Source organism: Notechis scutatus, chromosome 5 (genome assembly GCF_049901735.1).
Source record: "Notechis scutatus isolate UNSWTSFEM ecotype Mainland chromosome 5, rNotScu1.2, whole genome shotgun sequence".
In the NCBI taxonomy this organism is placed as follows: Eukaryota; Metazoa; Chordata; class Lepidosauria; order Squamata; family Elapidae; genus Notechis; species Notechis scutatus.
The window spans coordinates 15,431,544-15,443,259 of record NC_142013.1 but is presented as its reverse complement, the minus strand read 5'-3'; the positions used below and the strand labels follow the sequence as shown (position 1 = coordinate 15,443,259).

General features: G+C 40.7%; 1 protein-coding gene across 4 annotated transcripts in view; it reads left to right on the top strand.

Annotated features, from left to right (window-relative positions):
* Nucleotides 1-10,545: 10,545 nt before the first annotated feature.
* TRPC6 (transient receptor potential cation channel subfamily C member 6) overlaps nucleotides 10,546-11,716 on the top strand; it is a 73,541-nt gene continuing 72,370 nt past the window's right edge. Inside the window, exon 1 of one of the 4 annotated variants that reach the window (XM_026675605.2) lies at nucleotides 10,546-11,254. In XM_026675605.2, the coding sequence (XP_026531390.1) occupies nucleotides 11,112-11,254 (143 nt within the window). In that variant the 5' untranslated portion in view covers nucleotides 10,546-11,111. The remainder of the gene's footprint in view (nucleotides 11,255-11,716) is intronic. The other 3 variants (XM_026675604.2, XM_087966181.1, XM_087966180.1) reach the window with 3 other exon arrangements.

The following is an 11,716-nucleotide window of genomic DNA, read 5'->3' as shown; positions in this document are numbered from 1 at the left end:
AATGTATGTGGCCGGGCATGATGCACAGGGGACTTCGTATATGCCTTGGTTTTCCAGGTCAATTTTATCTTTGGGGTTGCTAAGGATGGCTGCTATTTTTCTGTCTGTTTTGAAGGCAGTCCTGATGTGATGTCTGTGTAGTACCTTACTAATTTTGTCTGTAGTACCTCTTATGTAGGGCAGGACAGCTGTTCCATAGGTCTGTTGTCCTGCCCTACATAAGAGGTACTACAGCTGTCCTGCCCTACATAAGAGGTACTACAGACAAAATTAGTAAGGTACTACACAGACATCAAGTGTTCTGATCCAGCTCCCCAGACATGACAAACCCTTTGACGTGAACTCAAAATATTCCTTTATTAGGAATTGGGGCGGCCCTGGCAAAAAGTTTCTCTCGCAGGCTAACAAGTCCGTCTGGCTGGAAGATGAATAACTGCCACACCTATTCATTTCTGCCCCCTGCCTTTGATCCCCAGAGCTAGGGTGGGGCCTTGCTAGCAGCAGTGGCTCTTCCTTCCCTAGGATCGGCCCATAGATTTCCACTGCTCTCCTCTCCTCTGCCTTCTGTGCATCCGGGTGTCAGGCACTGGACCCAGCTGTTCCTCCTCTTCCTCATCAGCCACCTCCAGACCTGGGGGCTGTTAACTCTCCATCTGAGGGCTGATGGATGTCTCAGGCTCTGCCTCTGTCTGTCTGTCTCTCTCTCTCTGCCAGCTCCATTCCCTCTTCCCCTAGGAGCTCCCAGGTTGCCCTGATGATGATTGTGACTCCCACACCTTCTCCTCAGTGGTAGTATTCAGCAGGTTCTGACCAGTTCTGGAGAACCGGTAGCAGAAATTTTGAGTAGTTCAGAGAACTGGCAAATTGTTAATAACGTTTAATGGATCTAGCCAAAATTAACTTTTAAAAATGTTTATGGTCAGAGTAATTCTTTTATTGTAGAAGTGTAAACTTACATTATATCTATGTTCTCTCTTAGGTACATCATTCTTCCAGTGGGGAGATGAGAGAGAGAGAGCAAAACCAAAAAATAAGAACTTTTTATACCTGGTGGGAGGGGAATGTGCAGTGATGCATCATGGAACTTGTATGCTTAACATGAGGGACGGCAATATCAACGTTTTCTTATGTAATAAAGCAGTTTGACATTTTACCTTAACACAAATACCCCCTCTGACTGGAGATTTTATAGTATCCTTCCCCTGCCACGGCCACCAAGCCATGCCCACAGAACCAGTAGTAAAAAAAATTGAATCCCACCACTGTTTCTCCTCCTCCTCTGATTTGCCCGCTGGAGGGGCCAGTGGCTGGCAGGCCACGACAACAAGCTTAAGATATATTTATAAAAAGGGTTATAAAATGTTAATCTTCAGTAGAAGGTCATGTTGACAAAAGGAACTTTTCTGAAGAAGATTCTGGAGGACTTGGAGAAACTATTTCCCACATTATTCTGTTGCTAATCTACTTAGTCATCTTCTCCATCTCTCTCTTCACAGATTCTGTTGTCACCAGCCTTGACTTTCATCTTCTTTACCACAACAACCCACTCTAAGCTAATTGTGCCAGTCAGGCAAAAAAGATTTTATATTACAATTAAATCACTTTTCTATGACTAAATTTTACCTCTAGGTTACAGCTTTTAATTCAGCCTTCACATTTAGCTTCCATGTTTGTATGTAGGTGCATGGAAAAAACCTACAGGACACTTGCTATATTTATGCATCTTATCTTGAATTTTCTTCCTTCTCCCATGAATCAAACTGAGTAGATTTTTCTCCTGGGGAGAATCTCAATATAATATGCTTCTGTAAGTCTTTTTTCTGTATGTATATACTGTATAAGCCATTGATTGAAGTTGTTTTTACTTTTTTTACTCAAGGTGAGGTTATAATGACATGGAATTGAACATTTTATATGTAATCTCTAGGCTGAAGTAGTTAAATAAAAATCTATTGAATTATCTTTGATGAATCAATTTGGTATGCATATTATAAACAGTGAATGAAATAAGGAATTTGTGATCCCCAATTTTTTTAAACAATAGAAAACTATCTTAATGTTTCTTATAAAAAACTTAAATAGTTCTTAAACTACAGCTTATTCAATGAAAAATAACACTTGTAACATTGGAACTCATTGCATTTATACAGAAAGGGAATGAATAAATTATTTTGTTATTGGAGATGAAGTGGGAAGAAATCTTCATTAAAACTCATGTGATGTCTTATGTTTGCACATATTAATTTGATTTTGAAACCAGTTTTAGTATTTTCAGATATCTATATTATTTTAAACTACTGTATATATCTATCACATGGAAACTGATGGCTGGAGAATGAAAATTGATTCTCTGTGAGCTTCATATTTTTACCAAACATCGAACATTGGAAAGATAAATTTATAGCTCAAAATACTAAATTAAAGGAAGATCTTATGTTACTAGTGATTTAAGAATGCTTGTAAAAATAGATTATATAACAGCAATAGCAATAGATTTATATACCACTTTATAATGCTTTACAGCCCTCTCTAAGCAGTTTACAGAGTCAGCATATTGCCCCCAACAATTTGGGTCCTCATTTTACCGACCTCAGAAGGATGGAAGGCTGAGTCAACCTTGAGCCTGGTGGGATTTGAACTGCCAAATTGCAGCTGGCTGCAGCAGAAGTAGCCTGCAGTACTGCACTCTAACCACTGTGCCAAGGACTATTGCAATATTTATTCATTTGTCATATTTAAGAACTGCCCATCTCCCTCACAGACAATGGTCATTCTCTATTAAAAATATTATGTAAAACTATATTTACATCTTTAACAATCTTTTTCTATCTTTATCTCTATATCCATATCTATATTTAACATATAGCATGTGTGTATGTGTTGTGACTTTGTGTCTACTTTTTCCTGTTCTTTTTTTTCTTCCATTTCTTTTTTTCTGTTTTGCTCAATTAATAAGAGAAAAATTACTAATTAAAAAAGCAGTTAACTGAGGATCTTATTTCTCAGCTATTGTCATGTAATGCTAGAACAATAGTAGTAATAGTGGTAGTAGTAGTGGTACTACTACTACTACTACTACTAATAATAATAATAATAATAATAATAGTAAAGTACATAAAGACTTTTTCTCCAAAGTCAAAGAAAACTTCACTTCAATTAGGTATTGTCCCTGTGCAAAGAGGGCATCTTGCATCTATAAGGCTTAATACTGAACATTTGATTTAGAACATTTGAACTTTTCAATTTAGTAAAGCTCTATTATACATTTGCCCATTATACAATTTACGCATAATTTGTACAGAGGATAATTAATGAAAATTCATGTTCATAGTCAAATTACAGTAAAACCTGTATCTAAATACCTCAATTTTCTTGCAATGTGTAGAAGATTTGATAGTGCCTTGAAAAGTCAACAAATACCATATTGGGGATATTTCCACATTTTCACTGTAAAAAACATCACAATGTTTTATTTAGGGGGGCTTGGAACAAGATTCCATTTTCATCAGCACAACTTAGGCTGAATGAGTTTGCCATTTTCACTACAGCCCTTCTAATACTATTGCAATTTTATTCTAAATGTTTGTATATTAATTGTAGTTTGCAACCTTCCAAATTATAATTTTTTGTCATTGCAAATAAAAGTAGTTATAAGGTAGAGAAAAATCAGTGTTTAAATTGCAATTAAGTATAAGATCCTTTCAGATTTAGTCCTATTTTTGAATACAGATTACACATGTACATACACTCCAACATATACCACGAGGAAATATTGAATATTATTCAGCAAAAACTAGTAAGTGGAATTTGTTGATAGATATGATCCTTCTGAACTTTCCATACTAACAGAGCCTCAGCTTTTACTTGGTAACTATTTTTGGTTCTCATGCCAGCAAAATGTTGTAATAGTTTATTAACAATCTTCCCATTTTCCTCAGAATACAGAATAATTTCTCATAATGACCAAATATTTATAAGTTATGATGATGAACACTGATTACATTCCAAAAGTCTAACATGCAAAAAAGCTTGTAAGCAATAATGTTCAAGTGTGTTTATACATATCTAAGTCTAATCATAACTGTAACCTATCATTTTAATAAACCAAGATCCTTCCAAGCCAATGTTATAAATAGTCTTTACCTTATTAGATCTTAATCCCAAGGTTCTGAGTAATGAACCCAACCAATCCAGCAACTCGACTTTTAGCTTTATTTGAGTATATCACATCAGCACAGTTGAAAAACAAAATCAGCTCTGGCTATTTCCCACGCTTTCAAAAATTAAATTAACTAAAGAATAGACACCTCCCTCCCTCCTTGTCACAAATCACATTGTCCAATTAACTTGGCATCTCCTTGGTAACCTCTTCCAGTCTGTGGCCAGCACCTGTTGGGATGATCTTAGTTCCCAGTAAGTTGTTGATGTTTGGTCTGACATTCCAAGCTCCAAAGTATGTCAAGCTGAGAAACTGAGAAAATGGCTGTGATAGGCCCAATCCGTTTAGAATAGGGGTGTCAAACTCAAGGCCTGGGGTCCAGATCCAGCCCCGTGGAGTGCATCTGATACCTGTACAATCAGCACAGCCCCCCCCACAAAGCTGTGTGCTTTCTCCACTTCTCTTCTCCCTATATACCAATGACTGAATCTCAAACGATCCATCTGTTAAAATACTGAAGTTTGCTGATGACACAACAGTGATTGGTCTTATTCTATGCCGAATCTGCATACAGACAGGAGGTTATACAACTTGCCTCGTGGTGTAACCGGAACAATCTGGAACTGAACACACTCAAAACCGTAGAAATGGTGGTAAACTTTAGAAGAAACCCTCCCATACTACCAGCTCTTACAATACTAAACAACACCGTATCAACAGTAGAGACCTTCAAATTTCTAGGTTCTGTTATATCACATCACCTAAAATGGACACCTAACATCAAAAACTTCATCAGAAAAGCACAACAAAGAATGTTCTTTCTGCGCCAACTCAGAAAGCTCAAACTGCCCAAGGAGCTGCTGATACAGTTCCACAGAGGAATTATTGAGTCTGTCATCTGCACCTCTATCTGCAACCCAACAGGACAGACACAGACTTCAGAGAGTAATTAGGATTGCAGGGGGAAAAAATTACTACCAACTTACCTTCCATTGAGGACCTGTATACTGCACAAGTCAAAAAGAGGGCTGTGAACATATTTACAGATCCTTCACATCCCGGACATAAACTGTTTCAATTCCTTCCCTCAAAACGATGCTATAGAGCACTGCACACCAGAACAACTAGACACAAGAACAGTTTTTTCCCAAAAGCCATCACTCTGCTGAACAAATAATTCCCACAGCACTGTTCAACTATTACAAAGTCTGCACTACTATTACTGTTAATCTTCTCATCTCTCCTTATCACCCATCCCCTCCCACTTGTGATTGTAGGACTGTAACTTTGTCGCTTGTATCCTTATGATTTATATTGACAGTTTCCTAGTATGATTTGATTGCTGATTGTACCCTATGACTATCACTAAGTGTTGTACGTTATGATTCTTGATTCTTAATGAATGTATCTTTTCTTTTATGGACACTGAGAGTATTTACACCAAGACAAATTCCTTGTGTGTCCAATCACACTTGGCCAATAAAGTATTCTATTCTGTTCTGTTCTGTTCTGTTCTGCTCTGCTCTGCTCTGCTCTACTCTACCCTACCCTACCCTACCCTACCCTACCCTACCCTACTCTACTCTACTCTGTTCTTAGATCTGGCCCATGGGCCACCCTGGAAACAGCAAAGGACTAGCCTGCAGTGCCTCTGCCAGCGAAAATGGAGTTCAGGAGGGCTCCATTTTTGCTGGCAGAGAGTAGCAGGAGGCCGTCGCAGCTGAAACTGAGCTTGGGAACCCGTTTCCACTGGCAGAGCGCTTGGGCCTCCACAGGTGCTCTTGACATGAGTGGCGTCAAGCTGGCCATGCCTACCCTGGCCCCCCAAGATCAGACACAACCCTGATGCAGCCATGAATGAAATTGAGTTTGACATCCCTGGTTTAGAAGTTGACACCTACATTATGAATCTCAAGGGAAAATTCAGCATTCCATTCAAGAAATCAGATTTCACTAAACATACTAGCTTCTACCTTTCCCTCTTTAAAGCTGTACTTCATTTCCATTTTCTCCCAGTGCAGCCATATTATGCCAATTATTTTTGCTGCCTTATGAACAGCAACATTTGAATACGAAGAAATTGAACCTGGAACTAGCTCTTTGCCAATGGCTCAAACCTGGAACTAACTCTTTGCCAATGGCTCAAATCTTGGTTAGGATCCAAGTACTGGATCTCAAAATAGTCCTACCTGGGTATCAAAACCTCCTTGCTCTCCACAACTTTTTTCCAATTGTACAAGGAGAGAGAGAAAAAATGAAAATGAGACAGTTAATTGAAGAGATAAGAAAGAGAATAAAAGTTTGATATTGACAAAATATAGTAATAATGGATACATATAATGGATATTGGTTGTTACAATAATGGATTGGTAGTTGACTGCAAACTGAGTATGCATTAGAAGGGTGATGTTGCAACAAGAAAGGCATATGCAGTTTTAGGTTGTATCCATAGTATAGTTCTTTTTTTAAGAAATATTTTTATTATACATTTTTCCTTAATATACATAACAGTTCCAATTATACAACATCATTGTGTACTGGTTATATCAAATCCCTTTAAAAAAAATCATGTTATACATCCCAGTTAAAACTATCATACAGTATTTTGTCTTTTGACTACATAGTGTTATGCATTAGGATTATAACTATTATTTACTTATTTCTACCATAATACGCTATTAAAATTCTCATTTTGTGCATTTCATACTATATTCGCCTACAATCCAATAATAATATTTCTTGCATTGTTTATTATTACATATTTCCAGAGGTGGTATTCAGCAGGTTCTGACCAGTTCTGGAGAACCGGTAGCAGAAATTTTGAGTAGTTCACAGAACTGGCAAATACCACCTCTGAATGGCCCCGCCTTCATCTATTCTCCATCTCCTGAGTCCCAGATGATCATCTGGGTCTTCTTTTGTTGCCCTGCACAGGAGAATGGAGCTGGAAAGCAGGTTAATGGGGTGTGGAGGGAATGGAGATTTTGCAGTATCCTTCCCCTGCCACGCCCACCAAGCCATGCCCACAGAACCGGTAGTGAAATTTGTTGAACCCCACCACTGCATATTTCCATATCTCTGTATTTATTTTTATTTTGCTAGTCTTCTTTCATTGTTCCAATATTCATCTCTGCATCCATAGTATAGTTCTGAGCACTACACTTTAAGAAGAATCCCAAGAAACTAGAATAGGTTTAGCAAAGTGTGACCTGGGAAGAAAAAAAAATCAAGTCCTATAAATGGAGAACATTCTAACAATAACAGCAGAGTGAACCCAATACTGAAAAAAAATAATTGGACTTGAAAGAAAATAACTGGATATGGTGAAATGGAGGTTAGAAAATCCTCTGTCTGGGATGCTATAACTTGGATTCTTGCATTGAACTTGGTGGCCTAGATCAGGGGTCTCCAACCTTGGCAACTTTAAGACTTGTGGACTTCAAATCCCAGAGTTCCTCAGCCAGCAAAGGGTTGAGGAACTCTGGGAGTTGAAGTCCACAAGTCTTAAAGTTGTCAAGGTTGGAGACCCCTGGCCTAGATGGTTTATCCTAACTCTACAAGTCTGGTTATTATCTTGTCATTTTTCTTGTAATTGTGATAATCGTTCTTCCAATTGCATGGCTATCATTTTCTGAACAACTGGTCTCACAATGTTTCAAGTGAACAGGTGTAGAAAGTTTGAGAAGTCTGCCTTAGAGAACACCCAGCTCAGTTTTGCTGTGTTGGCAAATAAGGAGATAATAGAAGTCAGCTGTGGCAATGGAACTACATTTTCATGGGGAAAAGCATGCAGTGGGGTACCTCAAGGTTTTGTTTTGGGCCAGAGCTCTTCAATAGCTTCATAAATGATCTAGATGAGAAGACAGAAGGAGAGCTCATCAAATTTGGGGGACTTTCTAATACTTTGGAGAATAAACTCAAGATTCAGACTCTAGCAGGATGTACAACAACTAGGGAGACATTTACAACTTTATTCTGAACTGTGGGGAAATTAAAAAGCAACATCACACAAATACACAATACAGATAGTCATTGACTTATGACCACAATTGAGCCCAACATTTTTTTGTTGCCAAGTGGGACATTTGTTAAGTGAGTTTTTACAACCTTTCTTGCTACAGTTTTTAAGTGAATCACTGCAGCTGTTAAGTTTGCAACACAGTTGTTAAGTGAACCTGGCTTCCTCATTGACTTTGCTTGGCAGAAGGTCACAAAAGATGATCACATGATCTGGGAGACTGCAACCTGTCAACTCATAAAATATTTCTATGGTCTTTTTAGAGTTGCCAACAGAAAGGGATGGGGGAGCAGTGCAGCAGCTTGCAAACCGAAACTGCATTCCATAAATGTTTTCAAAGATAGTAACTAGGTGACTGAAGTTTCTGCCACGCAAAATTCTAACTGGAGAGCATGATTGATGACTCTTGGCTATGAATGTATCCCATTGGAGAATATGAATTACGATATACCCAGGGGGTGGGAGGAAATCAGGGTCAAGGGTGACAATGAATTAAGTGCCTCAGAGTCGGCTACACTCAGGCAGTGCCAGACAGTTTAACTCCCAATAAATCCTTTTTAAGTTTTGGAAATTTGGCTCAAGACTCATGATTTAAATGGGGGTAACTGCCGGAATCCTGACACAACCGTCATTAATATGAGTCAGCTGCCAAGCACCTGAATTTTGATCACATGATCATGGGGATGCTACAATGGTTATAAGTGTGAAAAATGGTCATCAGTCACTTTTTTCAGTGTTATTGCAACTTTAGTCACTAAACAAACTTTGTAAGTCGAGGACTATCTATACATTACAGCACCTAGGGCTTCTATTAATTCTGCAAATACAATCAGTCACAATAATTCAAGGTAAAAATAACAATATTTTATTTGAAAATTTAAATCGTTTCTTTTTCTTGCATCAATATCACAGCATACAGTGCCTTGAAATGTAACTACATTTTATACCGGTATAGAAGTTCTAAATCTTTATTATAATACCCCAGTCAAAAGAATAGAAAATCCATTTAACATTTTAAGAAAAGATCTAACAAAATAATGGAATATGAGAATAAGGAATGTGTGAAAATCTTTCTAAAAATCATTGATTTGGAACAGATCTGAGATGGAGTCATTTTAAATTTTTTTGGTGTGAATTGCAGAAACCTTTAACCGAGAGCTGTACTGAAAAAGAAGCAGAAATCATTATTTTTCTAGCCTCATCTAACAGCATCGAGTGAAACAGTTGACAGCTGGTCTCTTACAATAATATTTTTCTTCCATCGTATGCACATTTAGGATGTCCTGACCTTCTACAAACTTTCCAGAAAAGCTGTTGCAAGCCTTTAAAAATAATAATGGAACCAAGTATGTTTGCAAGTAAAAGAATATCCGTGGATGAGAAGAATTGCCAGAATAGACAATCACCAGATGCTAATTGCAGAACACAAGCAACCCAATTCTAAAGAGTGTTGTATCCAGTCAAATACCAGTGGTGGGATTAAATTTTTTTTACTACTGGTTCTGTGGGTGTGGCTCGATGGCCGTGGTAGGGGAAGGATACTGTAAAATCTCCAGTCAGAGGTGGTAATTGCTGGTTCTCTGAACTACTCAAAATTTCCACTACCGGATCTCCAGAACTGGTCAGAACCTGCTGAATACCACCTCTGTCAAATACCATTTCTAATTTATCCATTTTCATGAGATGGTAATACATTTTCATTATCGAAGTTGTCCATTCTGTTCACAGTAACCAATCCCTGTTGCATCCCTGATTCTCCCTTTTCTTTTCAGACAGGCAACATTAAGATCTCCTTAACTGTTGAATGCCAACGAAGCAGATGTGCCAGATGTATTGATTGCATAACTAGGTACCCAGCCCTGAGAGAACATGCAGTCAGAGCAAACGAACGGAGAGAGGCAGACAAGGTGGTTTCTCTGATTTCTCCAGCCTTAAGATCGTGGCAGCGCCAAACTGCGCTGACTTTACGAGGCTGGTGATGGCAAGAGCTTCCATTCAATGAAAAACCGAGCCAAAAAAGCAGCACGGGACTTCGCCGACGAAGTTATACCTATTGAGGATCTTCGTCAAACAAGCGGTAGTAGGAAGACTTCGGAATCCCTTCATTCACGTGATCGCCCAAGATGATCCGAAGGGACAGATGAAAAACGTGGGAAGGGCCGGCGGTTATTATGCTGAGGCTGGTTTTTTTCCGGCGTTTTGCCATTGGATCTGTGGCCCTCCGCGCCCACGCGTTGCTTCTGGCCGGCGGCGGTCGCGTAAACTTTTTAAAGCCCCTCTTCCCCGCCTTTCCTTTCCTTTCCCTTTTTTTCTTCCGTTGCGGCTTTGCAAAAGCTGGTTGAGCCACTCCGGGCACGGATGGCTTTCAGAGAGAGGGTGGGGGGAAATAGGGCTGGTTGACATAGTAACTCCGTCCTTTTTATTTTTTTCACCCCCCCACCCCTCCTCTCTTTCCTTCGGTGGCTATCCGGAGGCTCGGAGCGGCGGACAAAGCCGCCTGCTTGGACTGAGGGGCTGTGGGGGGGCTGGAAGCGACCCCGGCGAGGGAGAGATCCGCGAGGTGCGCTGGGGGCTCGCCCTTTGGTCTGCCCCACCTCCGCCACGCAGAAACGACCTTCTCCAGCCCTTTTAAAATGTGGACGCTGCGCCACAGGTAGCCGGGGGAACAGAAGGCGAGCGCTTCTGCCATTTTTTTTTTTTTTTAAACCCAAACATTACTAATTTGCTTTTAAACAACGCCGGCCAGGCGCGCGCGCACGTGTATCTCCCCCCCCCTCAGGCGGCGCGCGCGCGCCTGTGTGTGTTGTGTGTTTTTGCAGGAGAGAGGGAGGGGGGGTTCCCCGAGAGTGCCCCTTTTGGGGGCCGGGAGCCTCCTGAAGAAGAGGGGCCTTTTTTGTTTTCGGGACCCCACCACGTCTCCCCAGAGGAAGCGCCATGAGTCACAACCAGCTCTACGCGCCGCGGGGGAACGGCTCGCCGGTCGGCGGAACCCCCAGGAACGACAGCCAGGACTATTTGCTGATGGATTCCGAAGCGTGTGAGGAGAACTGCCTGGCACCTTACGCTTACTACCCCGTGTGAGTGGGTTTCCCGCTTTAAAAAAAAAAAAGAGAGAGAGAGGCTCGCGGGGCAGACGGTGGGGGGGCGTCGGCTGAGCTGGGTCAGGTTAAAGGGACGGTTCAGGTTCAGGCTGTGTTGGCGCCACGTGCTTAACCTGGTTACTAAATTATCCCGTTTTCTACATTTGCCGAATACTTTTCCCATGGCTCCTTGAAACGGCCTGGATTCACACTGCACACTCAGCCCTGCCAACCGAGCACTAAACAAGCCTGTTGCACGAATGCAGCGGCTAGAGACCAAAGCTGCCTGTGGGAAACGCAGTTACAATCACATATGCGTGTTGGCAAGCCCACCCCACACTGGTAAAGCGTCACGGGAAAGAAAGTGGTTTAACCGAGGTGTACGTGTGTGGGGGGGTGGGTGGAGGGAGCGCTGAGTGGGGTGCAGTATAGGACCAGACTTGCTTTTCTTCCGCTCCT